This window comes from Oreochromis niloticus, linkage group LG18 (assembly GCF_001858045.2).
Source record: "Oreochromis niloticus isolate F11D_XX linkage group LG18, O_niloticus_UMD_NMBU, whole genome shotgun sequence".
Classification (NCBI taxonomy): Eukaryota; Metazoa; Chordata; class Actinopteri; order Cichliformes; family Cichlidae; genus Oreochromis; species Oreochromis niloticus.
The window spans coordinates 37,001,109-37,028,994 of record NC_031982.2 but is presented as its reverse complement, the minus strand read 5'-3'; the positions used below and the strand labels follow the sequence as shown (position 1 = coordinate 37,028,994).

The 27,886-nt window shown below is 42.7% G+C and overlaps 1 gene segment (V, D, J or C); it reads left to right on the top strand.

Annotated features, from left to right (window-relative positions):
* The first annotated feature begins 9,265 nt into the window (after positions 1-9,265).
* LOC112842794 (T cell receptor alpha variable 3-like) lies at positions 9,266-10,195 on the top strand. The segment is given in 2 exon segments: positions 9,266-9,615; positions 9,698-10,195. Coding segments are annotated over 2 exon segments (447 nt in total).
* Positions 10,196-27,886: the final 17,691 nt, after the last annotated feature.

Below are 27,886 nucleotides of genomic sequence, written 5' to 3'. Positions count from 1 at the left end.
TGTTCATCCAACCAACCTACAATAAACCCCATTATCCTGCACCGTGAGTCCAGCGTTTGGGTCATCTCTTCCTCGCCTCCACACACGACACTTCTGACAAGTTCCGAAGCACGTAAAAACTCCAAAACACGTAAAAATTCAGAAGCACGTAAAAACTCCAAAAGACAACAGAAGTGCTCCAGGATGCTCAGCGCAGTGTTGAGCTTTTGTTACCTAGTGGCTACACAAGCCAGCAAGTACCAACAACCGGATTTGGTGTGTGGCAGTAACAGGTAAATGAACATTTTTTTTTTAATTATTTGAATATATATGAGTGCATGTGTATAAATACACAAACAATACACATATGCTTTCAATTGTGTAACTTAAGTGATCTAGGTAGCTCTGTTTTGGAAGTTCAGTTAACCCTAGAAATGTGCTTTGGAGTTTGTACGTGCTTTGTCTCTGGGCCACCGCATATATTTATATATAAACAGGGCTCTAGAGTGCGACCAATTTGGTCGCACTTCAGCTGTGTATGTGCACAGGCCTTATGTCTGGCTAAGACGAGAGGTGTGAGGTGAAGCTGGGGGTGTAGGAGAGGTCATGACACGTACGCAGTACACAGCATGCACGCGCCCCCGCACGTGCACACACACACAGATATAAACTCTTACCTAAATGAGTCTAACTGCGGGGTTGTGCCTGTATGAGTGACATTTTGTACAGGAAGTGCACCTGATGTCCAGGAAGATAAGCCTGGGCAGGATGGAGACAGGAAGCATCAGCCGTCGACACGAAGATGATGTTCTATGTTAAAAGTCATTGTGGTTTTGGAGTGACGAATGCTTTGTTTAAATCTGCCTAGCGACAGAAAAGGGGGCTGTACTATCTTAACCCTATAAAATAGTTGTCTGAATATGGTAAAGACAGTTCAATACTGATTGGGTTGTTGAACTCACACATGTGTTCATTAAAATGCCGTCTAAATTGCACACTGGACCGGATCTGTGGTTATTTATGGATTCCTCTCTCAACATTGAACCCTAACAAAACCTCCGGCAGAACCAGGCTCAGGGAGGGGCGGGGCCATCTGCTGCGACCGGTTGGGGTGAAAGAAGGAAAACAGGATAAAGACATGCTGTGGAAGAGAGACAGAGATTAATAACAGATATGATTCGATACAGAGAGGTCTGTTAACACATAGTGAGTGAGAAAGGTGACTGGAAATGAAAAACTCAATGCATCATGGGAATCCCCGGCAGCCTACGTCTATTGCAGCATAACTAAGGGAGGATTCAGGGTCACCTGGTCCAGCCCTAACTATATGCTTTAGCAAAAAGGAAAGTTTGAAGCCTAATCTTGAAAGTAGAGATAGTGTCTGTCTCCTGAATCCAAACTGGAAGCTGGTTCCACAGAAGAGGGGCCTGAAAACTGAAGGCTCTGCCTCCCATTCTACTTTTAAATACTCTAGGAACAACAAGTAGGCCTGCAGAGCGAGAGCGAAGTGCTCTAATAGGGTGATATGGTACTACAAGGTCATTAAGATAAGATGGGGCCTGATTATTTAAGACCTTGTATGTGAGGAGCAGGATTTTGAATTCTGGATTTAACAGGAAGCCAATGAAGGGAAGCCAAAACAGGAGAAATCTGCTCTCTCTTTCTAGTCCCTGTCAGGACTCTTGCTGCAGCATTTTGGATCAGCTGAAGGCTTTTCAGCGAGTTTTTAGGACTTCCTGATAATAATGAATTACAGTAGTCCAGCCTGGAAGTAATAAATGCATGAATGGTTATTGGTAATTTTTTCTCTAATGATAAGAATTTTATTTGTGAAGAAGTTCATGAAGTCATTACGAGTTAACGTTAAAGGGATGGTTGGCTCAGTAGAGCTCTGACTGTGTCAGCCTGGCTACAGTGCTGAAGAGAAACCTGGGGTTGTTCTTATTTTCTTCAATCAGTGACGAATAGTAAGATGTTCTGGCTTTGCGGAGGGCTTTCTTATAAAGCAACAAACTATTTCTCCAGGCTAAATGATGATCCTCTAAATTTGTGACACGCCATTTCCTCTCCAGCTTACAAGTTATCTGCTTTAGGCTACGTGTTTGAGAATTATACCACGGAGTCAGGTACTTCTGATTTGAGGCCTTAGTTTTCACAGGAGCTATAGTATCCAGAGTCATACGTAGTGAGGAGGTAAAATTATTAACAAGATGATCGACCTCTGTTGGAGTAGTGTTCAGATAGCTGCTCTGGTCTATGTTGGTACAGGGCATTGAAGATGATAACAGTGGGTGGATTATATTCTTAAACTTAGTTACAGCACTTTCAGAAAGACATCTACTGTGATAAAGTCTACTCTCCACTGCTGTGTAATCAATTATTGTAAATGTAAATGTTATCAGGAAATGATCAGACAGCAGAGGGTTTTCAGGAAACACTGTTAAATGTTCAGTTTCTATGCCATATGTTAAAACAAGATCTAGAGTGTGATTAAAGTGGTGGGTGGGTTCTTTTACATTTTGAGAGAAGCCAATTGAGTCTAATAACAGATTAAATGCGATGTTGAGGCTGTCATTTTTAGCATCTACATGGATGTTAAAATCACCCACAATAATTATTTTATCTGAGCTGAGCACTAAATCAGATAAAAAGTCTGAGAAATCAGAGAGAAACTCTGTGTAAGGCCCAGGTGGACGATAGATGATAACAAGTAAGACTGGTTTCTGAGTTTTACAGCTGGGGTGGACGAGGCTAAGCATCAGGCTTTCAAATGAATTAAAAGTCTGTCTGGGTCTTTCGTTGATTAATAGGCTGGTGTGAAAAATTGCTGCCACTGCCCCCTCGGCCTGTGCTTCGAGGTTTCTGGTAGTTAGAATGACTCGGGGGTGTTGATTCATTTAAACTAACATAATCATCCTGCTGCAACCAGGTTTCTGTAAGGCAGAGTAAATCGATTTGTTGATCAATTATTAAGTCATGTACTAACAGAGACTTGGAGGAGACAGACCTAATATTTAACAATCCACATTTCACTGTTTTACTCTTTGGTTCAGATGTGGATACTGTATTGTTCTTTCTTTGTGATTTTTTATGTTTAAGTTGTTTATTGCTGGTTTTTAGTTTGTTTTTTGTCTGTTTGGGAGCTGGGTTTTTGGGAGGGTAGCAGGAGGAGGGAAGCTGCAGAGAGGCGTGTAAGACTGCAACTCTGCTTCCTGGTCCCAACTCTGGATAGTCATACTCGAGTACAGCTGTGGACCTGAACAACACATGCAGGTACTGTGCTGAGGTGCTGGCTGGGATTGGTGTCGTATATGTTGTAGAGGCATGGCATGCACACAGGATCCAGGTGTGACTCATTCATCTTAGGTTGCTTTTACAAATATGTCGTGTGAACTGTGTCTGTGGGAGATTTCACTTTGAACTGTTTTCATTGTGACTGTCTGAAATATCAAAGAGGGCAGTTTCAGTTTGTAACATATCCTATGACTTTATTTGGAGTTTTCCTTTGCTGCGTGCAGATTGCTTTTCAATTCTGAGTATTTCCATCTTTAATGTATTCAGTTCTCAGTTTGCTTGTTGTCAGTGTACCAAAATGTATTTCCCATGACTGTGGGCCGTGTAATGGTGCTTCTAGGTTTCGTATCTATGTCACCAGAAGCCGTGTGTGACCTGTTACAGCGGTGTTCAATGAAGACATCTGTTTGTTAATGTGTTGCTTCCATAACTTTGCCAGTCTTCTAGCTTGCTTACTTGCCACAAGTGCACTGTGCCACCTACCAATAGAAAGGAAAAAATAATGTGCATATTTCCACGAGAGAATTCCCAGGCCTGGTCCGTCGTCGACCGCCGCCATGATTCTAGCCTACGTCACAGCGTCATGTGCGCTTTTTACATCCAACACAAAAACTGCAGTCGTGGTGCTTTCAATTGTACTCAGAACTCGGAAATTCTGCCTTCCGAAAAGGAAGATGTAGGTAACACCAGACTGCAGATGAGCTGCATACAGAGCTGGACTGGGACAAAAACTGGGCCCGGGCATTTTGACTAGAGACCGGCCCACCATTATAGGAAAAACCATAAAGCCTTTGAATGAAAATAAACACTGTTGTGACAGTGATGTACACTGTTCTGATGGTATATATGCATCAATCTATCAGTCGTTTGTTGTAAGATTCAGATAATTATTTGTTAAAAGCGAGACATTTTAAATGAGAATAAGAAAGAAAAGTATTTCTTTGTGCCCCCCTTTCCCTGTTAATGCCCTACCTGGCCCCCTGGCAACACTTTGCTAGACCCGCCCCTGCACAGTTACCAGCTGTCAGCTACGTAGAAAAGGATCCTGGTGTTATTTGTCTCTCAGAAACAGTTCATAACTTCCCTTCAACTCATTCATGTCACCTAAAAGGTAAACCTGTTTCTCCATCACCTGTTCAGCTCTGATGATTCAGTAAGGACATCTCCTGGTTTCATCTTCATGTTTCCCTCTCACCACATATCCAAACCGATATCATGACCAGCAGCTTTTACAGCTGTGTGACATGTCAATGGCTGTGAACAAAGAGAAACTTGTAAATAACTCATGAAAGAATAAAGTTACGTTGAAACCAAGCACATCATTGTTTTTCTTGTGACATTACCAATAAGTTTGATGTGTCACATGGCCCTCTTCCTATTGAAAAAACAAAAGTTGTATTCAAGACGGCCGACTTCTAAATGACCACCATGGTCACCACCCATATTGAGGAGTTTGCCCCCTCACATATACTAAAGTGCCACAAACAGGACTTTAATATCACCAACCATTCCCATGTTATTACGGTGTATCCATATAAATGGCCCACCCTGTAGAAGGTAATATTAAATAAATTCTAACAACAGCTCATCAAACTTAAAGATGCTGCTGTTGTTTAGCACGACCTCCGCAGGTTTCTTCTTTCTGGCGCAAAGTGGGCGATAAACAAACAAGAGAGAAAAGCCGATCAGCTGATCATTGATCAATTTCATGATTGAAGAAGAAACAGGAGAGGGAGGGGGAGAGAATGAAAGAAGAAGAGACAGCTGCAGCGTAACGACAGATTAACTCCAGCTTTGTGTCTTTTTCATTCTAGCTGAAGTCCGGGACAAACTGTGTTTCTTTTCAGCTCAATACGAAACGCGTAATATTTTCTCTGAATGCGGGACGATTCTGTTTTTTAGGGGACGGTTGGAACGCTAATAATTAATCTTATGAATAAAATAAGGTTCAGTAACATCACAGCACCCACCCAGCTGTATAGAAACTCCGTCATGCTAGCTAGTACGAGTTATTGTAACTGACTGTAAAAAGTCAGCATAACAAAAATAAACTCCACCTAAACTTGGTTTATATCTGACCCAGATAGACTGCAGGTCATAACTTCTTTCCTGAAGTTCAGTTCACCTGACACTCGGACCGGCGGCCGCCTCGGGTCTCTGCTCCTCCTGCCTCCCCTCTCCCTCATCCACCTACTGGCCTCCACCACTTGCTAATGTTACTGAATCTGTGGAGGAAGTAACGAATAAAGACCCTATCTAAATCCCAGTAGCAATTAGCGTGTTCATGATTTTGGCATAATAACCAGTTACCGTGCTCGTTACCACAATAATAACCTAGTTACTGTAACGCGTTACTTAATAATAAGTTAGTCCCAACACTGCTGCTGAGTGACCCAACATCTGAGGCTCTCCTCAGCTTTTTCGGGATAATGGCATGGTTGCCCCTCCGTTGGTCTTCCTTAGACTCTTGTGTTCTGGGGGCCTCTGGATGTCTGGAGCCTGGATCTCCTCCATACCTGCTTCATGTCCTGGAGGACGGGGCTGTGGCCCCCCACACCCTCTACATGCAAGCGCGCTCATGCTCACAGGTGTACACACAGGTGCTCACACACACAAACTACACCTCTTTTGGCTGCTACCTCGAAGCACACTGTGGGCGGTCGATCCTACGCGCTGCACAATAATATTCAATATTTAGTATTTACTGTTATATTCACATAGATCATCGCAATGATGTTGTTTATTATATTGCTCTCTTTTTTTGCTTGTTTTTTCTTTTTTTTCCTCTCTCAACAGGTGATCCAGGGGATTTATATATATATATATATATATATATATATATATAAAAAACACCCAGCGCGCCCCTGCGGGCGGTTTATCCTTCAAGCTCGGGTCCTCTACCAGAGGCCTGGGAGCTTGAGGGTCCTGTGCAGTATCTTAGCTGTTCCCAGGACTGCGCTCTTCTGGACAGAGATCTCCGATGTTGTTCCCGGGATCTGCTGGAGCCACTCGCCTAGCTTGGGAGTCACCGCACCTAGTGCTCCGATTACCACGGGGACCACCGTTACCTTCACCCTCCACATCCTCTCCAGCTCTTCTCTGAGCCCTTGGTATTTCTCCAGCTTCTCGTGTTCCTTCTTCCTGATGTTGCTGTCATTCGGAACCGCTACATCGATCACTACAGCCGTCTTCTTCTGTTTGTCTACCACCACTATGTCCGGTTGGTTAGCCACCACCATTTTGTCCGTCTGCATCTGGAAGTCCCACAGGATCTTAGCTCGGTCATTCTCCACCACCCTTGGGGGCATCTCCCATTTTGACCTCGGGACTTCCAGGTTATACTCGGCACAGATGTTCCTGTACACTATGCCGGCCACTTGGTTATGGTGTTCCATGTATGCCTTGCCTGCTAGCATCTTGCACCCTGCTGTTATGTGCTGGATTGTCTCTGGGGCATCTTTACACAGCCTGCACCTGGGGTCTTGCCTGGTGTGATAGACCCCAGCCTCTATGGATCTTGTACTCAGAGCTTGTTCTTGTGCTGCCATGATTAGTGCCTCTGTGCTGTCTTTCAGTCCAGCTTTGTCCAGCGACTGGTAGGATTTCTGGATATCAGCCACCTCCTCTATCTGCCGGTGGTACATACCGTGCAGGGGCCTGTCCTTCCATGATGGTTCCTCGCCTTCCTCCTCTTTCTTGGGTTTCTGCTGCCTGAGGTATTCACTGAGCACGCTGTCAGTTGGGGCCATCGTCGTGATGTATTCGTGGATGTTTCTTGTCTCATCCTGGACTGTGGTGCTGACACTCACCAGTCCCCGGCCCCCTTCCTTCCGCTTAGCGTACAGCCTCAGGGTGCTGGACTTGGGGTGAAACCCTCCATACATGGTAAGCAGCTTTCTTGTCTTTATGTCAGTGGCTTCTATCTCCTCCTTTGGCCAACCTATTACCCCAGCAGGGTACCTGATCACGGGCAGGGCGTAGGTGTTGATGACCCGGATCTTGTTCTTACCGTTCAGCTGACTCCTCAGGACTTGACTGACCCTCTGCAGGTATTTGGTGGTTGCAGCCTTTCTAGCGGCCTCTTCATGGTTCCCATTTGCCTGCGGGATCCCCAGGTACTTGTAACTGTCCTCTATGTCTGCAATGTTGCCTTCTGGTAGTTCAATCCCCTCAGTTCTGACTACCTTCCCTCTCTTTGTTACCATCCGACTACACTTCTCCAGTCCGAATGACATTCCGATGTCATTGCTGTATATCCTGGTAGTGTGGATCAGTGAATCGATGTCTCGTTCACTCTTGGCATACAGCTTGATGTCATCCATGTACAGGAGGTGGCTGACAACCGCTCCGTTCTGTAGTCTGTATCCATAGCCAGTCTTGTTAATGATCTCACTGAGGGGGTTCAGGCCTATGCAGAACAGCAGTGGGGACAGAGCATCTCCTTGGTAGATCCCACACTTGATGGTGACTTGTGCTATGGGCTTGGAGTTGGCCTCTAGTGTTGTACGCCACATCCCCATTGAGTTCCTGATGAAGGCTCTTAGGGTCCTAATGATCTTGTACAGTTCTAGGCATTCCAGTATCCAGCTGTGGGGCATTGAGTCATAGGCCTTCTTGTAATCAATCCAGGCTGTGCACAGGTTGGTCAGTCTGGTCTTGCAGTCTCGGCTGACTGTTCTGTCTACCAGTAGCTGGTGTTTTGCGCCTCTGGTATTCTTGCCAATCCCATTCTGTGTCCCACTCATGTATTGACCCATGTGCCTGTTCATCTTAGCCGATATGATGCCTGACAGGAGCTTCCATGTAGTACTGAGCCAGGTAACTGTTCGGTAGTTGGATGGGACCGGTCCCTTCTTGGGGTCCTTGGGGATCAGGACCGTCCGACCTTTGGTTAGCCATTCCGGGTGTCTCTCGTTAACTAGCAGCTGGTTCATTTGTGCTGCCAGACGCTTGTGGAGTGCAGTCAGCTTCTTCAGCCAGTAGGCGTGAACCTACTGAAATATATATATATGTATATATATATATATATATGTATGTATGTATTTTTTGTCCTCCCATCTCTTTTTTTGTTTTGTGCCCTTTATCATTCTTCCTCTTCCCCGCTGTTTTTCTTTCCCTCCCTCTCTTTCTTTCCCCCAGTCATCTCTGTCCCGTATGTAACAACTAAAAATAAAATAAAATAAACAATAAAACAAAGGTCAATCAAATGGACCAATACGGCAAGGCAGGGATGATCCACCTAGTAAAGTAAATCTTTTGGGCATCTTTCTTTACCTTTAGGCAATAATTCTGATGGCTAAAGGACCAAACTGGACAGGTGGGCAAAAAAAAAAGACTATTGTAATCCTCTCTTGCATGGTCTCCCCCGAAAATCCCTCCATCAGCTTCAACTGGTTCAAAACTCAGCTGCCTGTTTTATTACCAGAACCCGTCCTACAGCACATCACCCCTGTCCTTCAGGAACCTCACTGGCTCCCTGTGAAACTCTGAACAGTGTTCACACTTCTTCTCAAGACCCTTCATAGCCTTGCTCCTCCTCACCTTTCTCACCTGTTAGGCCCTACCTCTTCTGCCCGCTCACTTCAATCTTCTTCTTCTGTCCAGCTTGCTGTGCCTTCTTTCAGCACCATGGGAAGCAGAGCTTTCAGCTGCTCTGCCTCCAGGCTGTGGAAATCTCTGCCCCAGTTTAATCTGTTCAAGTCTGCATATTCACTGTGAACTTAATGTTTGTCTATTTTATGTTTTTCATTGTTCTTTGTTTTTTCATTGTTCTATTATGTGATTCCCTCTATTGTTAAATGTCCTTGGGTGTCAGTGGGTGCTTTGAAACAAGATGTATTATTATTATTATTATTATTATTATTATTATTATTATTATTATTATTATTATTATTATCCCCTTTCACACTGTTTATACCAGCTTCTTAAAGCACGAGTCAAATATGTCACAAAGTAAAAACATCATTTGAGATGTTTCTTGAATTCAGGACTTCTTACACATTTTTCTCCAAATGTCTCAAGTTTCAGACTTTTTAACTGTGTGAGTATCACCGACTCTCTGACTCTGTCTACATCGTTAATGTGACTTCTGCTTGTGTGACGTGTCACACGGCTCCCTTAAATCATTTTGGTTATAAAGTGTGTTAACCACAGGAGGAGGAGTGACTGAGAGCAGAGAGGAGGAGCAGAGATTCAGGGAGGAGCTGAGCTGTTACTGAACTATAGAAGAGAGAAAAACCTCCACATTCAACAGAGTTCAACACAAAACAAACTTTATGTTCCTCAACATGCTGTCATTACATCACTGTGTGTTTCCTTCATGGCTTCTCTTCCTGTTAACAGGTATGCTCATTTTTATATCACCATCTCTGTTGTGTGTGAGACAGTAAGACTTTTACATGTTCTGAGTTTTTTCTGTCTGCAGGTGTGATCTGTGAGGAGCTCACAGCACTCGACGATCAGAAATCCAGTTTAGAACAAAGCACTGTGACTCTGTCCTATAAATACTCCAGACAAGCAGCTCCTGGTGATTATTTCTTCTGGTATCGACAATATCCTGGAAAATCTCCAGAGTTCCTGATCTCTCATTCAGAGAAAGGACAGCTGACATCAGATCCAGTCATTAGACTGTCTGTGAAAGTGAACGCTGATCAAACACTGATGACTCTTCAGATCTCCTCTGCTGCAGTGACAGACTCTGCTGTGTACTACTGTGCTGTGAAGCCCACAGTGACAGGAAACACCAAAACTCTGTACAAAAACCTTTGGAGCAAAGACAACAGAATACTCCACAACATCCACTAGAGGGAGCCACACACTGTTAAACCTCTGATTCTTGTGTCATTGGACTGATGACAAAGACAACAGAGAAACGTGACTATCCAGTTCTGGGACCAGGAGTTGCAGTTTTAACAGTCGTCCACACCAGCTCATTATTTTTGTTTTTGATAATTTTTTTTATTTTTAAAACATATTTTTCCAACATTTAAAACAAAAACAAACCCCAAACAAACAAAAACAAACAACCATGCGCTTCACAAACACCACAGGTACCAAAAGCTGGAGTTGATTAGAGTTTACAAATCTGGGTCCAGTTTAGTCCAATCTGGCTTCGCAAAGTGTTCCAAGAAGGGGTTCCAGACACTCCCAAGAGAATCTGTTGAGTCTTTGCTGAACTTTTTCATTAGTATTATGGACATCATGTCTGTTACCCACAACTGAAAGGAAGGAGGAGTGGGGGACTTCCATTGCCTCAGGATTAGCCTCCTGGCAACAATCAAACCTACTTCCAATGGCCGCTGCACTTTAAACGGGAGCAGCTCTGACGTCAGAGAACATCCAAAAATGACAAGTTCAGGTTCAGGCTGTACAGGTGTCATATATGCTTTGGAATACCAGTCAAATATTTTAGACCAAAAGCCTGTTAATGAGGGAGAAGACCAAAAGGCATGGAACAACGTACCTTCTGCCAGTCTGCACCTGTCACACATTGGGGAGACAGAAGGATAAATGTTGGGCAGTCTGAGCTTAGAATAGTGTAGCCGGTGGAGGATTTTAATTGAATTAACTGGTGTCTAATGTTCAGGGAGCAAGAATGGATTTTAGACAGACACTTACTCCACATAGATTCAGGCACCTTCATCCCCCATTTATTCTCCCAAGCCTGCCTAATCCCAGCTGTATGCACTACAACAGAAGTACCAAATAACTGTACAATTTTTGTGATATGATGTCTGGAATCAGGTCTTGAGTATTTTGTAGATGCCATGTTCTGACGGTAGAGTTGCAAAATCTTTAAACTTGGACTGGATGTAATGCCTGACCTGCAGATATCTATATAAATGTGAATGCGGCAGATTATGTTTCCCTTTTAGTTGACCAAATGAAGAAAATTTGTTATCAATATACAAATCCTTAATAGACACTAAATCCTTTTCTCTCCAGTCATGAGAAGTCTTATCTTGCCAAGGAGGCATAAAATCATGATTAAAACATATCTGTACAGATGTGTCTGGCAGTTCCAAAAATCTTCTACTCTGATTCAAGATTCTAATGGTTTGTTGTAATTAAAATATTAGCAGCCCAGTAATAATGTCTGAAAATTGGCAGGCCCAGCCCTCCGTCTGTCTTGGATTTCTGCAAATGCACTTTAGAGATTCTGGCCCTTTTGCCATTCCAAATATAGGACGTTGGCAGCTAATTCATGCAGTTCTGTAGGTCAGTCTGTACGGACAGCACCGACTGGAACTTGGCCTCAAAAGCATCAAACCGTTCATCAGGTTTCTCCAGGATTGATTCAGATATTGTCTTACATATTTCCTGGCATATGTTCTACATTTCAATCTTGTCATCTGTGGTGACAACTTTAGGCTCAGCCAAAGCCCTGCTAGCGCAGCTAACATTACCACCAAGCTCGCTAACATTAGCGTTGCTAACGTATCTGTCGATGGTCTTATTCTCGCCCAGGTTCAAGGCTTTCTTCAGCAGTTTGAGATATGCAGGGCAATGATTAAGCCAAAGGAACAAGTTGATTATTTAAGCTCCTGAATGGTTTTATCTTGGTATCTTGTGTTTTATGGAAAGCTGCAGTGGAGAGCTCAAACCCACGCGTCTACATCATACATGTGCACTAGCCTTCCACACCAGCTTGTTAATCTACCAAAGACCCAGACAGAGTTTTCATTCATTTTAAAGCCTGAAAGCTGTTTTATTTATTATCATCTATCGTCCACCTGGGCCTTACACAGAGTTTCCATTGGTGGAGGGACTCAACCAAACTGGAGCAGGGCCAAGCGGTGGGTTTGGTGACTCACCCCCAGTTGCCACAGACGTCTCCCCAGTAGGGTGTGGTCCACGAGGGCTGTGTGGTCACCGGCCATTGGACCAGCCATTGAGAGTCACAGCACATAAATGTGTTGGAGCTGCAAGCTGTGGTCCTGCCATGGTCACAGCAGCCTACATGAAGAGGTGGGGGCCTAAGCTTTCCCCTCCTCTCCAGGATGGCTACTCGGCTGTGGCAGTGGGATCACCTCCTGTTCCACTCACTGAGAGCAGTTCATGTTCCAGGGCCACTGAATACGGCATCGAGTTCTGGAGAAACAGAGACACAAAAAGAAAACTGATGATGATAAAATTAAAAGTTTGATTCATTTTAGTATTACTGCATTTATAACTGTTGAATGATTGTGGCTGAGCTGGGTGCTTAGTTAAAGTGTGTGCTCTAGAACAGGGGTCGATGGGTAAAAATGACTCAGTTGTTTGGTGGTGGCTATGGTGGAGCTTCCACAGAGGCCAGCGGGGGGATGAGAGAAAGGGGAGGCAAGAGGAGAGACCCGAGGCGGGGCCGGTCCGAATGTCAGGTGAACTGAACTGAAGTTATGACCTGCTGTCTATCTGGGTCAGATATAAACCAAATTTAGGTGGAGTTTATTTTCGTTGTGCTGACTTTTTACAGTCAGTTACAATAACTCGTACTGCGTACTAGCTAGCATGACGGAGTTTCTATACAGCTGGGTGGGTGCTGTGATGTTACTGATAGTGAACTTTATTTTATTCATAAAATGGAATCGTCCCTCATTCAGAGACAATATTACTCCTTTCGAATTGAGCTGAGCAGGAAGACAGTTTGTCCCGTACTTCAGCTAGAATGGAAAAAGACACAAAGCTGGATTTATTGTGTCGTTACGCTGCACAGCTGCCTCTTCTTCTCTCATTCAATCATGAAACTGATCAATGATCAGCTGATCGGCTTTTCTCTCTTGTTTGTTTATCGCCCACTTTGCGCCAGAAAGAAGAAACCAGCGGATGTCGCACTAAACAACAGCAGCACGTTTAAGCTTGATCAGCTGTTGTTAGAATTTATTTAATATTAATTTCTAGTATCAGCTGATGTTTGCTGGAGCCACAGCTGTAAAAGCTGCTGGTCATGATATCGGTTTGGTTATCTGGTGAGAGGGAAACATGTAGATGAAACCAGGAGATGTCCTTACTGAATCATCAGAGCTGAACAGGTGATGGAGAAACAGGTTTACCTTTTACGTGACATGAATGAGTTGAAGTTATGAACTGTTTCTGAGAGACAAATAACACCAGGATCCTTTTCTATGTAGCTGACAGCTGGTAACTGTGCAGGGGCGGGTCTAGCAAAGTGTTGCCAGGGGGCCAGGTAGGGCATTAACAGGGAAAGGGGGCACAAAGAAATACTTTTCTTTCTTATTCTCATTTAAAATATCTAGCTTTTATTTAAATAATTATCTGAATCTTGCGAACAAAGTTTTTATCTAACGTAAAATTCATAGAAATCATACATATACCAAAAAGACAGTGTACATCACTGTCACAACAGCGTCTGTTTTCATTCAAAGGCTTTATGGCTTTAATACCTGGTGGGCCGGTCTCTAGTCAATTTTTTGTCCCAGTCCAGCCCTGGGCACGACATGCAGTGAATTAATCTGAGAAGGTGCAGTAAAAAACTATATGGCCGGGCCAGCGGTGCACATTGCAGATTAGCTCGCATAGACACATTAGTTGTGCTGCTTCTTAATGACCATGGGCACCTGTACTAACACACTAAGACATTTATTTAATATCATTTTGATCAGCATCTTAGCTAACAACCCCAACTACCAGATTCAACTTGTAATTGGCTAAAAATAACTTAGCCTACCAGTGTGAGGGACGTTGCTAGCTGGCAGTTTTTTCGAGCGATGTTGAAATTTCCACACTCCGACTCTTCAAAAGCTTCAGGAGCTGTCCGCTCAGCGCAGCATCAGCACCACGGAAATACACGGATACATCCGAAGACTCGAGGCAGAATTCACAATGTATTTTTGGGACTTCCAGGTGTATGGACCAATGTTTTCTTTTCTGATCAAACCAGAAAGCTTTAATGAGCAGCTGGGTTTGTCTCGCATTAACTGGCTGAGTTAATGCCAGTTAATGCAACATCGAAATGCAGCTGATTGAACTGAAAAGCTCGACTCTGTGGGGTCAAAGTTTGCAGAACTACGAACGCAGCTGGAATCTACAGCTGTGCATGTTCATGGAGCTGCATTTTCACCTGCTGGACATCACTACCTGACAAGTTGAACCGTCTTCAGAACATTGCAGAGGCCTTATTGACAGTATTTGGCTCTACATATCTGTGTGAGCAGATTTTCTCTCACATGAGTGTCCTCAGGCAGCCATCTGAATGCTGGACACTCGGAGACCAGAGATCACATTAACATGTGTATCCCTGTTTTAACAAACATGCCATATTGGCCCAGTTTATTTTACTTATCATTGTTGTGAGGAGACCATAAATAGCATTTGTATTTTCTGTTGTACAGTTCATTTGCTGTTATGGATAAAAAGTCTTTTTTTTGTTTCAAAATAGCTGATAACTATTCGCTGATAGCTGCCAACATCTGCGAACAAATATAATTCTATAAAGTTGTTCTATATAGTGAGTAACTGTTCATATAGAGCGTTATTAAATTTATTGCTAATGCAATCATATGGCACATTGACTGCTGAGGAAATTTTAGATGCACTCATCATCAGAAAGGTTGCCGACACCTGCGCTAGAACATAAAGGATCATTCTCCAGTAAAAGCAGTAAAAGCAGATTAAAAACGATCCAACAACTAAAACTGGTCCATTCAGAAAAGAGCTGCTGGTGTTCTTGTGGTCAGCAAGCAAACTAATGAAGCTCTGCAATGTGAAAGTGTTATTCACAAGCACACAAAAGGTGCTCTCTAAAACCTTAAACACCAAACAGTGTGAACTTTCCATTTAAATGAAGGAAGAAGAACTGTTTTTAAGGATGACTGGGAGATGAAGTTTAACAGGACAGCATATACAGCACTTATTTTTCACTGAATAATGAAAGAGGCAGCTTTCTGCAAGAAGTCTACACTGACCTTTCACCCTTCAGTAAAGGCTCAAACTTGTATATAACTATTGAACATTTCTAAGGAGGAAGAGGAAGTGAGAGAAGTGAAACTCAAAGAGGAGACAGAGGGCGACATCATCCAGTAGGCGGTGCTCTCCTTCTGCACTGTGTTCAACCATTGTGTCAATAATAAGTGCTGCTGTGAAGAGAACAATTCTCAGACTGAATGTTGAACATCAGCTAGTTTCTCCTGTTGATTGAAACCTTGTTGTACAGATGGAACATTGGCTGTGGATTATTCTTGCTGCTCTTTTCTTTGGTAAGATACAAACATCAACATGTTTCCTCTGCACACGATTCACAACAAGGACAGAAAGAGGAGATTTCATCATTTTACACTGTGGAACTTTTCAATAACTTCAATCATGTTTATTGATCCATCTCTTCCTCTGCATGTTCTGTTCTTCCTCAGAGTGTAAAGGAGAAGACAAAGTGATCCAGGAACAAGGAGATGTCACTGCTGCTGAAGGAGACACAGTTACACTTGACTGTAGATTTGAAACAACAAGAACAGGCCCCACTTTGTTCTGGTACAAAAAAGAAGTAAACGCTTACCCAAAATATATCTTGCGGAAATTTCTCTCTGGAGCAACAGATAAAGCCCCCGAGTTCCAGGAGGACAGATTTGATGCTAAAATCAACGAGACATCAGTTCCTCTGAAGATCCAGAAGCTTCAGCTGTCTGACTCTGCTGTGTACTACTGTGCTCTGCAGCCCACAGTGACAGGAAACACCAAAACTCTGTACAAAAACCTTTGGAGCAAAGACAACAGAATACTCCACAACATCCACTAGAGGGAGCCACACACTGTTAAACCTCTGATTCTTGTGTCATTGGACTGATGACAAAGACAACAGAGAAATGAAGCAGTAAAGATCAGAGACAGAGACAGAGCTGCTGTGGAAGCACAAAACTATTTGATTGGCTCAGCTATTAAACTGGCCCCGCCCACTGAAGTTGAGCTCATCCAATGACATTATTTGTTGGTCATTGTGCTGCAGTGGAAGAACATTGTTCATGTGCTGTCTGTCTGGCTTTAATAACTCCAAAGACATGTTGCTGCACCTCTTTTTGCTTCTATCTCACATTATAGGTGAGTTTAAGAACAGGGATTAAAGTTTAGTTGAAGCTGCTGCATTAAGCAGATATACAGACTGCATTTCACTACTTTTCTTCTTTCTTTTTCCAGGACTCACAGCTGGAGACTCAATCACTCCTCAACAAACTGAAGTCACTGAAACAGAAGGAGAATCTGTCAAACTCACATGTAGCTATCATACAACTGCAAGTGCTGCTGCACTTTACTGGTACAGACATCATTCTGACCTTCAGGCTCCTCAGTTTATACTCTGGAAAGGAGGAAAAGAATATAGAGCTGATTACATTCCTGATAAACGATATGGATCCCAAACATCACCTACATCAACTACTCTGATCATAACAGCCCTAACCCTGGCAGACACAGCTCTCTACTACTGTGCTCTACAAACACAGTGATACAAAGTGTAGAAGAGGCTGTACAAAAACCTGAACACAGATATCTGACTACTCTTCAAAGAGGAGGGAAGTGGTATTCAAAGCACAGCTTCATATCAGATGGATTCTGCTAATTCCTGTTTTATCAGAGTCACTGTGGTTACAGCTGCTAATGAAACACTGTGGGAGGATTCACATGAGCAGCAAATCCACATCAACCACAAACCAACTGTAGGAACGTTCAGACATGAAGACATTTTTTTCTTTATTTAGTGATGATGTGTGTAAAAAAGCATCAGAAGTCAAATAAAGTAACTAGTAATAAACTCCCAACATTGTTGGTGCATTAATGATGTTTTACAGCTGAAAGATTTACTTTGGTATTCTCACATTTTCTCCTGCATGGTTTAAACTTTTCCTTCATTTTATAAGAATCACCTCTTTGTGCGATTTCTCGATGATGTCATAGGTACAGTTTCTCCTCTGTGTTCTGATTGGACGTTTAACCTCCTAAGACCCGAATTCTTCCACGGCATGCATTTTTAATTTCTCTTTGATATTTGGGCATATTGGGGCCCGATGAATGTAAAAACAAAGAATTACCAGTTTTGTTTTGTCTTTTTACCTTATTTTTGTTTTTAAGAAAAATAAGGGCCACATATGAGGATATTTGTTTAAAATTTTCATAAAACAGTAGAAATATAATGTCCTCGTAAGTGGATATCAGGCCCATGTAGATCAAAATTGAGTATGTAGATATATACAGTGGCTTGCAAAAGTATTCGGCCCCCTTGAACTTTTCCACATTTTGTCACATTACAGCCACAAACATGAATCAATTTTATTGGAATTCCATGTGAAAGACCAATACAAAGTGGTGTACACGTGAGAAGTGGAACGAAAATCATACATGATTCCAAACATTTTTTACAAATAAATAACTGCAAAGTGGGGTGTGCGTAATTATTCAGCCCCCTGAGTCAATACTTTGTAGAACCACCTTTTGCTGCAATTACAGCTGCCATTCTTTTAGGGTATGTCTCTACCAGCTTTGCACATCTACAGACTGAAATCCTTGCCCATTCTTCTTTGCAAAACAGCTCCAGCTCAGTCAGATTAGATGGACAGCATTTGTGAACAGCAGTTTTCAGATCTTGCCACAGATTCTCGATTGGATTTAGACACCAGACAGGTCAGGGATAAAGTTACTGAGAAATTTAAAGCAGGCTTAGGCTACAAAAAGATTTCCCAAGCCTTGAACATCCCACGGAGCACTGTTCAAGTGATCATTCAGAAATGGAAGGAGTATGGCACAACTGTAAACCTACCAAGACAAGGCCGTCCACCTAAACTCACAGGCCGAACTAGGAGAGCGCTGATCAGAAATGCAGCCAAGAGGCCCATGGTGACTCTGGACGAGCTGCAGAGATCTACAGCTCAGGTGGGGGAATCTGTCCATAGGACAACTATTAGTCGTGCACTGCACAAAGTTGGCCTTTATGGAAGAGTGGCAAGAAGAAAGCCATTGTTAACAGAAAACCATAAGAAGTCCCGTTTGCAGTTTGCCACAAGCCATGTGGGGGACACAGCAAACATGTGGAAGAAGGTGCTCTGGTCAGATGAGACCAAAATGGAACTTTTTGGCCAAAATGCAAAACGCTATGTGTGGCAGAAAACTACCACTGCACATCACTCTGAACACACCATCCCCACTGTCAAATATGGTGGTGGCAGCATCATGCTCTGGGGGTGCTTCTCTTCAGCAGGGACAGGGAAGCTGGTCAGAGTTGATGGGAAGATGGATGGAGCCAAATACAGGGCAATCTTGGAAGAAAACCTCTTGGAGTCTGCAAAAGACTTGAGACTGGGGCGGAGGTTCACCTTCCAGCAGGATGACGACCCTAAACATAAAGCCAGGGCAACAATGGGATGGTTTAAAACAAAACATATCCATGTGTTAGAATGGCCCAGTCAAAGTCCAGATCTAAATCCAATCCAGAATCTGTGGCAAGATCTGAAAACTGCTGTTCACAAACGCTGTCCATCTAATCTGACTGAGCTGGAGCTGTTTTGCAAAGAAGAATTGGCAAGAATTTCAGTCTGTAGATGTGCAAAGCTGGTAGAGACATACCCTAAAAGACTGGCAGCTGTAACTGCAGCAAAAGGTGGTTCTACAAAGTATTGACTCAGGGGGCTGAATAATTACGCACACCCCACTTTGCAGTTATTTATTTGTAAAAAATGTTTGGAATCATGTATGATTTTCGTTCCACTTCTCACGTGTACACCACTTTGTATTGGTCTTTCACCTGGAATTCCAATAAAATTGATTCATGTTTGTGGCTGTAATGTGACAAAATGTGGAAAAGTTCAAGGGGGCCGAATACTTTTGCAAGCCACTGTATGTGGACGCCAGGTCCTAGGAGGTTAAAGCAGCACCATCATTGATGGTATCAGATCCATTTCACACGTTGTTGAAGTTCAGTCTGAAGTCACTTTAAGTCTCAAAGCTTCACTTTAACCTGCAAAGACCAACAATGTTTCACTTCTTAGTGATTCTTCTCCCCACACTGCACCACTACACCGGATATCAGGACTCCTCACTCTCCAAATTCCCAGTGTTAAAATTCAGTCATGAAACATTTTGGCAGATAGAAGAAGAATCTTCTACTGTTTTCTCTTCTTCAGTTTTTAAAGATGAACATCATGATCCACACTGACACACATTCATATTCTTCGGTTCACTTGATTAAAACTCAGCCTCTGCTCTTTATTTATCCTGTGCTTGTTTCTCGACTCACAGTTCAGTCTGTTAAACCTGCTTCCTGCAATAGGAGCAAATATCCAATGAAAGCAGAGCAGCAGAAAGACGTGCTGAGTGTAAAGCTGTCAGCAGGGGGAATAACACAGGGCTGTGAATGAGTCCTGTCACTGTGATCAGGCTCCTCCTTCTAATCCACCAACTTAGTGTTGATGAAGACTAAACAGAGAGATCACAGCTTCTTTCTACTTGCTGTAGCTCACAGTTACTCTACACTGCAGATATGACGCCTCTGTTCATCTCAGTGCTGCTGGCTGCTATGTGCCTCGGTATGAACACAACTCTGTTCCTTTGATATCAATCCAACATTGACATGATTCTTTAACAGCACACTGATACTGTTTGTTGGTGTTTTACAGAATGCAGAGCACAAAAAGACAACGTGCTGCAAGCAAAAGGAGAAGAGACTGCTGCTGCAGGAGGCACAGTAACACTTGGCTGTCTCTATAACACCAGCTCATCAAATCATTATCTCTACTGGTACAAACAGGATGGAAACAACAGCCCCAAATTCATCCTGAGTCGCTTTAAAGTTGGTGAAGGGAAAACAGAGGCTGGAGACAGATTTTCATCCACACTGGATTCCAGCATCAGATCAGCTCCTCTGAAGATCCAGAAGCTTCAGCTGTCTGACTCTGCTGTGTACTACTGTGCTCTGCAGCCCACAGTGACAGGAAACACCAAAACTCTGTACAAAAACCTTTGGAGCAAAGACAACAGAATACTCCACAACATCCACTAGAGGGAGCCACACACTGTTAAACCTCTGATTCTTGTGTCATTGGACTGATGACAAAGACAACAGAGAAATGAAGCAGTAAAGATCAGAGACAGAGACAGAGCTGCTGTGGAAGCACAAAACTATTTGATTGGCTCAGCTATTAAACTGGCCCCGCCCACTGAAGTTGAGCTCATCCAATGACATTATTTGTTGGTCATTGTGCTGCAGTGGAAGAACATTGTTCATGTGCTGTCTGTCTGGCTTTAATAACTCCAAAGACATGTTGCTGCACCTCTTTTTGCTTCTATCTCACATTATAGGTGAGTTTAAGAACAGGGATTAAAGTTTAGTTGAAGCTGCTGCATTAAGCAGATATACAGACTGCATTTCACTACTTTTCTTCTTTCTTTTTCCAGGACTCACAGCTGGAGACTCAATCACTCCTCAACGAGCTGAAGTCACTGAAACAGAAGGAGAATCTGTCAAACTTACATGTAGCTATGAGACAGATGCAAGTGGTGCTTATCTTTACTGGTACAGACATCATTCTGACCTTCAGGCTCCTCAGTTTATACTCTGGAAAGGGGCAGGTTCAGTGAGTAGTTATAATTATATTCCTGATAGAAGATATAAATCAGAAACATCTTCTACATCAACTAATCTGACCATAACAGCCCTAACCCTGGCAGACACAGCTCTCTACTACTGTGCTCTACAAACACAGTGATACAAAGTGTAGAAGAGGCTGTACAAAAACCTGAACACAGATATCTGACTACTCTTCAAAGAGGAGGGAAGTGGTATTCAAAGCACAGCTTCATATCAGATGGATTCTGCTAATTCCTGTTTTATCAGAGTCACTGTGGTTACAGCTGCTAATGAAACACTGTGGGAGGATTCACATGAGCAGCAAATCCACATCAACCACAAACCAACTGTAGGAACGTTCAGACACAATAAAAACTGTCAAACATCAAAAGCTGCTCATTTACACTATTTTATATTTAGTGGATGAGGACATGCAAAAATGCAGCAGAAGCCAAATAAACAGAGTAACAGAGGTTTATCTCTTTAAGTTAAAATCTCTCACATGAAGCTAAAAGTCCAACCAGGAAGACCATCTCATGTTTATTCCATTTATTCTCTTTGAACTCATCACATCAGATGATGATGCTCTCCTTCAGATTTGGTGAAAACATCACTGTCCTGCTCTCATGTTTACGTGTTTCCCCTCTCAAAACATAAAATCTGAGTAGAAGAAGTTATATTTTTTACTGTAACAACCAGAAACATGTTTAATGAATCATATTTCATAACTTTAAATGCAAATATAAATTGTCAATTTTAAAATCCTATTCAAAAGTTTTGCAAACAACAAAGTTACTTGCAGCCATTTATCCTTTCATTTTTTGATTGGTCGACATGGTACATTTTTCCACCAACACCAAAGGGGTGATTTTTTGTTTTGTTTTTTGTTTTTTTTTTGCTCATAAGCAGAGGTCTCGCTGCGCTGTCCTTAGACAGTAAACATGACGAAACTATTGAGGAAAAAACGGCGCCTATATATTGTTTATCATGACTCTGGTTTTACGTGGCCGATCAACACAATTTATGAACTGGTATATATCACCTTGTTGCTTTGTCTTTAAGTGGTCATGTGATTGGCTTACCACGACTACTTTATTCTTCCTCAGTCAAACAGCAGCACTCATGCGATTGTTTTGCCCCCTGAGCTCCAGGTGTTGTGCCAAAAAGTGATCGTCGGGCAGAAAGTGATTACCGTCCGCGGGAGCGCGCAGCTGCTTAAAGCTGTAGCGCCCAGATTACTTACAGCTACATCTGTGCAGCTGATATAAGATGCTGTAAGCTGAACACAGCTTCAACCGTCTGTTTGTTGAAAACTAGTAATGCAACCGCACCACATCCAAAATCTAAATCTGTGGAGTTCATGCTTGGTAAGCAAAAAAAAGACATCATGGCTCCCTCCGCCTCTCATGGAAAAGTCTCTTTTTAAAACTTGTTTTATTAGTTTTAATCATTAAAATGTAAAAATTAAATTATATGTAACATTCTCTAACTGGAAGAAATTTGTTTAACATTTAAACCTATTTTCTGCACATTCCAGCACATAAAATAAAATAATTTTTGTGTTTACACTCACTCTTTCAAATAGATGCAAGTAAAACACAGCAGAAAATAAATAAAGTCAAAGACTCAGCGGTCCTGTTGCTCTATTTTCACCTGTATAGCAGGCGGAGGTTTGCCCTGGTGCAGGTGTGCCGCAGCCGTCAGTGGAAGAATCCAAGTTTCTCTGTGAATTTCCCTGGTAGCTACTCGGTGCTTGCTCATAAGTTTAGGGGTTTTTTCGCTGTAAAGAGAAGTTTTCTTCCCACGCAGTGAACAGTGGACACTAATGTTTTTGTCACTTTTTATGGAATCAAACTCAAAGTAAGGTCAGTACTTCCACGCTTTAAACGCTGCACGCTTATACTCTCTCCTGCACTCGATATATTATCCATTGTTGATCTGCACACAGCTGTTGCCACGAACGTCGCACTCGCTTACGTTACTGTCATGAGACATTCTTGCAAAAAAAATCACGTTTTAGTAACGCAGTAACACAGCGTGCTTACGGGAAAGTAACAGTAATCTAATTGCCGTTTTTGCAATAGTAATTCCTTACTTTACTCGTTACTCGAAAAAAGTAATTGGATTACAGTAATGCGTTACTGCCCATCTCTGATCATTTGTGATCATTTGTGCCGTCTACTTGCTGCAGTATCCCCCTATTCTCTGCAGTTGTGATTTCTCTTCCCTTTGACCTTCACTAAGTCTTCACTTGAACTTTGAATTTGAACAAAAGTTTTTCCGTCATATCTTCTCTTCATCTTTCACTGCTATAACTAAATGCAGACACAGATTCTCTTTATCTCTCACAGGCTGTCAGTGATCTTCAGTCTGTTTCTGACTTTGTTTCTGCTCACAGTCAGAGGGAGCTGACATATTTAACATGAACACAGATCATGAAGTTACAGAGTTAATTTGTCTGTTCTGACTTAAAGTTGTTGATGATCAAAGATGAATGGATCTTCAGATCTGCTCTGCTGCAGTCACAGTGTAACACAGTAAGGGGAATTATTGAAAAGAATATATAAATGGGCCAATAGGTTCGACTATAGGAGCACAGGGGTGTGTTTAAATGAGACACAGAGACAAGAATGTAACTCAAAAGAACCAGCCGACTTTAGTGAAATAAACCAAGCACAGGTTAAAGGCACTTTACAGTCGTAGAAAGGAAACTTACAAAAAATGAAAGAAAAAACACAAACTACTAAAACAATGACTTGGCCAAGTGTTACTTTTGGTTTTCAATGCTCGGGTTTCAATGTTCGGGTGCACCCTAGTAACCTGACTCCTCAACTCTTATAGAAACAGATTACACAAATCCAATGTACATTCAAATGAAAATCTCACACTCCCTTCACATGTGGAGAATGTTCTACACAACAGCTTATTATTCAAAGTACCAAATAAAAAATGTCTATCTATTTCACCCGAGGAATCCACCTCAGGAACAATTCAGCATACAAAAAAACTCTGTCCTGTCAACAGACAGGGTCAGAAGAGCAATTCAAATATTAATTATGCTGTTCTAGCTATAATTCACAACTTAGGATTTTGTTGACATCATATTCGACATCAATTTGCAATTAAAATACTCAAATTTGCAAAAATAAAACAGCTCTCTTACATAAACTATGCATTACTGCAATATATTGTCAATATTCTCTTTTGTACATTGCAAAACACTTCTTCAAATATAATATGAAAACATTACAACTTACAACCAAACTAAGGTATTGCATATGCGACAGTTATTAATCAAAAAATTCAGATAAATTCAGTTACTGAACAATAATAATAATAATAATAATGCATTGGATTTATATAGCGCTTTTCAAGGCACCCAAAGCGCTTTACAATGACATTATTCATGCACTCTCACATTCACACACTGGTGGAGGCAAGCTACGGTTGTAGCCACAGCTGCCCTGGGGCAGACTGACAGAAGCGAGGCTGCCATATCGCGCCATCGGCCCCTCTGGCCAACACCAGTAGGCAGTAGGGTAAAGTGTCTTGCCCAAGGACACAACGACCAGGACAGAGAGGCTGGGGATCGAACCGGCGACCTTCCGGTTACAGGTGCCCTTCCCAACACCCTGAGCCACGGTCGCCCCAATAAAGTGCAATATGTGCTCACCGATCTCAGTGCATCACGGCCGTAGACAATGGTATGGTGTCTCTCGGGTGGAAAATGCGGGGCTCTAAATAACGTAACAGGACATGTTTTTTTTCTCTTTAATCACAGTAATACGACGTGAAGGAAAATAAACATAAGTTACACTTTTAGTGTTACCTTACTTCTGGAAGCAGACTGAGATGAACTTTCAGGCAGTTGATAACAACTAGAGCTAATGAAGGCTAACAGTTTAGCTTCACACAGTACTTTCTAGAGTTACCAGAAAACTGCAGCATTCGGGTGTTTACTCACTTTGGCTACTTTTAACATGAAAGGCAGCTGATAACCAGCAAACCTATGTGCAGCACAGTTGGTTGCAACTTATATCTAATACTTTTTCCAACTTAAAAACGTCAGTCTCTCAGGGATCACAATTTTGCAGCGCAGCTCTCTTTTTCTCCTGCCAGCACGCGACTACACACTAGTGATGTGCGGATCAATACCGAAATATCGATTCCTCCGATATCAATCATTTATGTTCTAGAATTGATTCTCACATTAAAATATCGATATTTTAGCAATTTAGGGTAAATTTGTAGTTTATCATTAACAGGAACACAGTGGAAAGAAACTATAACATTCGGATTGTCTACATTCAAAGGAATTACTTCCTCTTCCGCCTTTCATAGTCATGTGCGAAGTACGGCTGTATACATGTCTCGGAGCCGCTGGCGTGCGCACTCACAACAATGGCTGAGCGTAATTGGAGTCATGTGCGGACGTATTTTACCTCCACAAACAGCTGAGGCATGGTTTGCATACAGTGACAAAACAGTGAGGTGTTGTGCCCATACTAGGGAGACATTCAAAAAGGCTGTTGGGGGGTGAAAAATTCATTTTACAGTGTTTATTTATCGGATAAAATACGTTAAATGTCATTATTGGCCAGCCTGGAAAAACCGGGGGTGTCCAAATTCAGAGGCTGCTTCCACCTGAGTACCCTGAAAGGCGGGTAGTACGTCACGAGCTCCCTCGGTGGAGTGAAACGCTGCCGTCTGCTAAAATATAACCTGGCGCTGGCGTGACCTCTCGACCGTCTCACACTTCTGTTTAATCAGTTTTCTGTTTGATGTTTATTCAGCTGTGTGAAAACCCCGGAGGAACCCTCCCGAGGGATTAATAAAGTTAAATTTAATTTAATCTAATCTAATAACTTTAATCTCAGCCAAACCGATTTACTCACGAACAAATAAAACACTGAAAAAGCCAAACAACAACATTTTTAAGTTATCAAAGTGACTTATATATCATGTTTAACCCGAGTAGCGAAAGACCGCGGGGGTTTGAAAATGATGTGTAGGTCGACTCAGATATTTGAAGTTTACACAGCTACAGTCTCACCTGAAAATATGTTAAAATATGTTATGAAAATATCTTAAAATTCGGGATTCTCCTGGAAAAATCGGGAGGGTTGGCATGTATGGTTCTGGCAACATCACTAACCTTGTCAAACACCTCAGAGTAAATCATATCACAGAATATGACGAGCGTATGTTGAGGCGAACTGAAGAGGAGGACAGGGACAGGTGCTGCCAGGGCGAGACAGACGTCTCTCACGGAGTCCTTTAGTGCTGCAGGCAGGCAAGGTGTTCAAATAGCGCACAACTTCAGTTTTTTGATTTCTATATGATGGACTCTGCATTATTAAGTGATAAGAACAAGTAATCTGATGTCCTGTAATCATGATGATGCTATAATTTGAGATACAATAAATAAAATACGTTTTTGTACAAAGTATCGGTATCTGATCAGTATCGTCGATACCACCCTGAATATTACTTGGTATCGGATATATCAACAAAAGGAGAAGGAGAGGCTGTAGTGTGATTGGCCAACGGGCCATTGTTGGTGTGGCAGCATGGTGGCTATGTCACATTGTGTACTGCCATCAGCAATCATCGTGTTGTCCACCATCATGCTAACCTAGGGCCCTACAAACTCACCAGCTCCTCATCTTCCTCAATCATATGCGCGATGCTCTGTTAGGGCAGCAGGATGAGCTGCCCATCTATGATGTTATTTGGGACAATGTGAGTTTTCAAAGAGGCCTCCAGGTTAGGGAGGGGTTCAATATAACCCAAGATTTTATCAATCTTTGCCTTCCACTGTACTAAATAAATAAAATGTAAATCTCCTGCAAGCCATAGAACTGGCCTGTGGTGACATGGGTGTGGAGGCATGTCAAGCCTGGATACGGGATGCCAGGGGTTTTTCCCCCATTGCCTGGCCAGAGAAAATGTGGCCTATGTAAAAATGTGGCCTGTGATGTAGATGATGTCCTGTGGCCTGACCCAGTACGGAGAAATTATGCTGTGGCAGAGTGATGCACTTCTTTTCTTTGTACTTCATTTTCAATCGTGAAAAACTGTAATGAAGTGGGAACACTAGGAGTCAAAATGCATCACACACAGTGTTCCCTCTAAGCTAGACAAGATGGAAGAGCTAATTGCGCTAACCAGACTGCAGTGGGAGTACAAGCAGAGCAGCCTCCTCCTGTTCACTGAGACATGGCTCACGGACCACACAACGGACTCATAACTCTGGATGGCTTTCAACTGGTTAGAGCGGACTGGAATGCAATGGAGAGTGGTAAGAGGAGAGGTGGGGGACTAGCAATGTGTGTCAATGAGAGATGGTGTAACCTGGGACACATCACTGTGAAGGAACAGAGCTGTACCAAAGACATTGAACTGTTGGCAGTTAGCGTCCGGCCATACCACCTGGCCAGGGAATTTTCACACGTTATTGTGCTGACTGTTTACATCCCACCCTCGGCCGATGCTACAGCAGCCTGTGAGTACATTCACTCCACCGTCTCTCAGCTACAGATGGCACATCTGCAGTCCCTCATTATTATCTCTGAGGACTTCAATCATGCCTCACTATCTGTCACTCTCCCTAACTTGTCCCAGTATGTTGACTGCCATACAAGGGACAGCAAAACCCAGGATCTATTGTTTGCCAACACAAAGCAGGCTTACAGTACATCACCCCTCCCCCCGCTTGGCCACTCAGACCACAACCTGGTCCTTCTCCACCCCACTTACACTCCTGGCAGGAACTCTGCAAGCCTCACGGTGAGGACATCGACGCCCTCACCCACTGCATAACAGACTATGTTAATTTCGTTGTTGATAACACTGTGCCTACCAAGAAGGGACAGTGTTTCTCAAACAATAAACCGTGGGTCACCCCAGAACTGAAGGCCCTGCTGAACAAGAAGAAGAGGGCTTTCTGGTCGGGAGACAAGGAGGAACTGAAGAAAGTCCAAAAGGATCTTAAATACAAGATCCGAGAAGGCAAGGAGTGCTTCAGGAGGAAGATGGAAAACCAACTCCAACAGAAAAACGTCAGAGAAG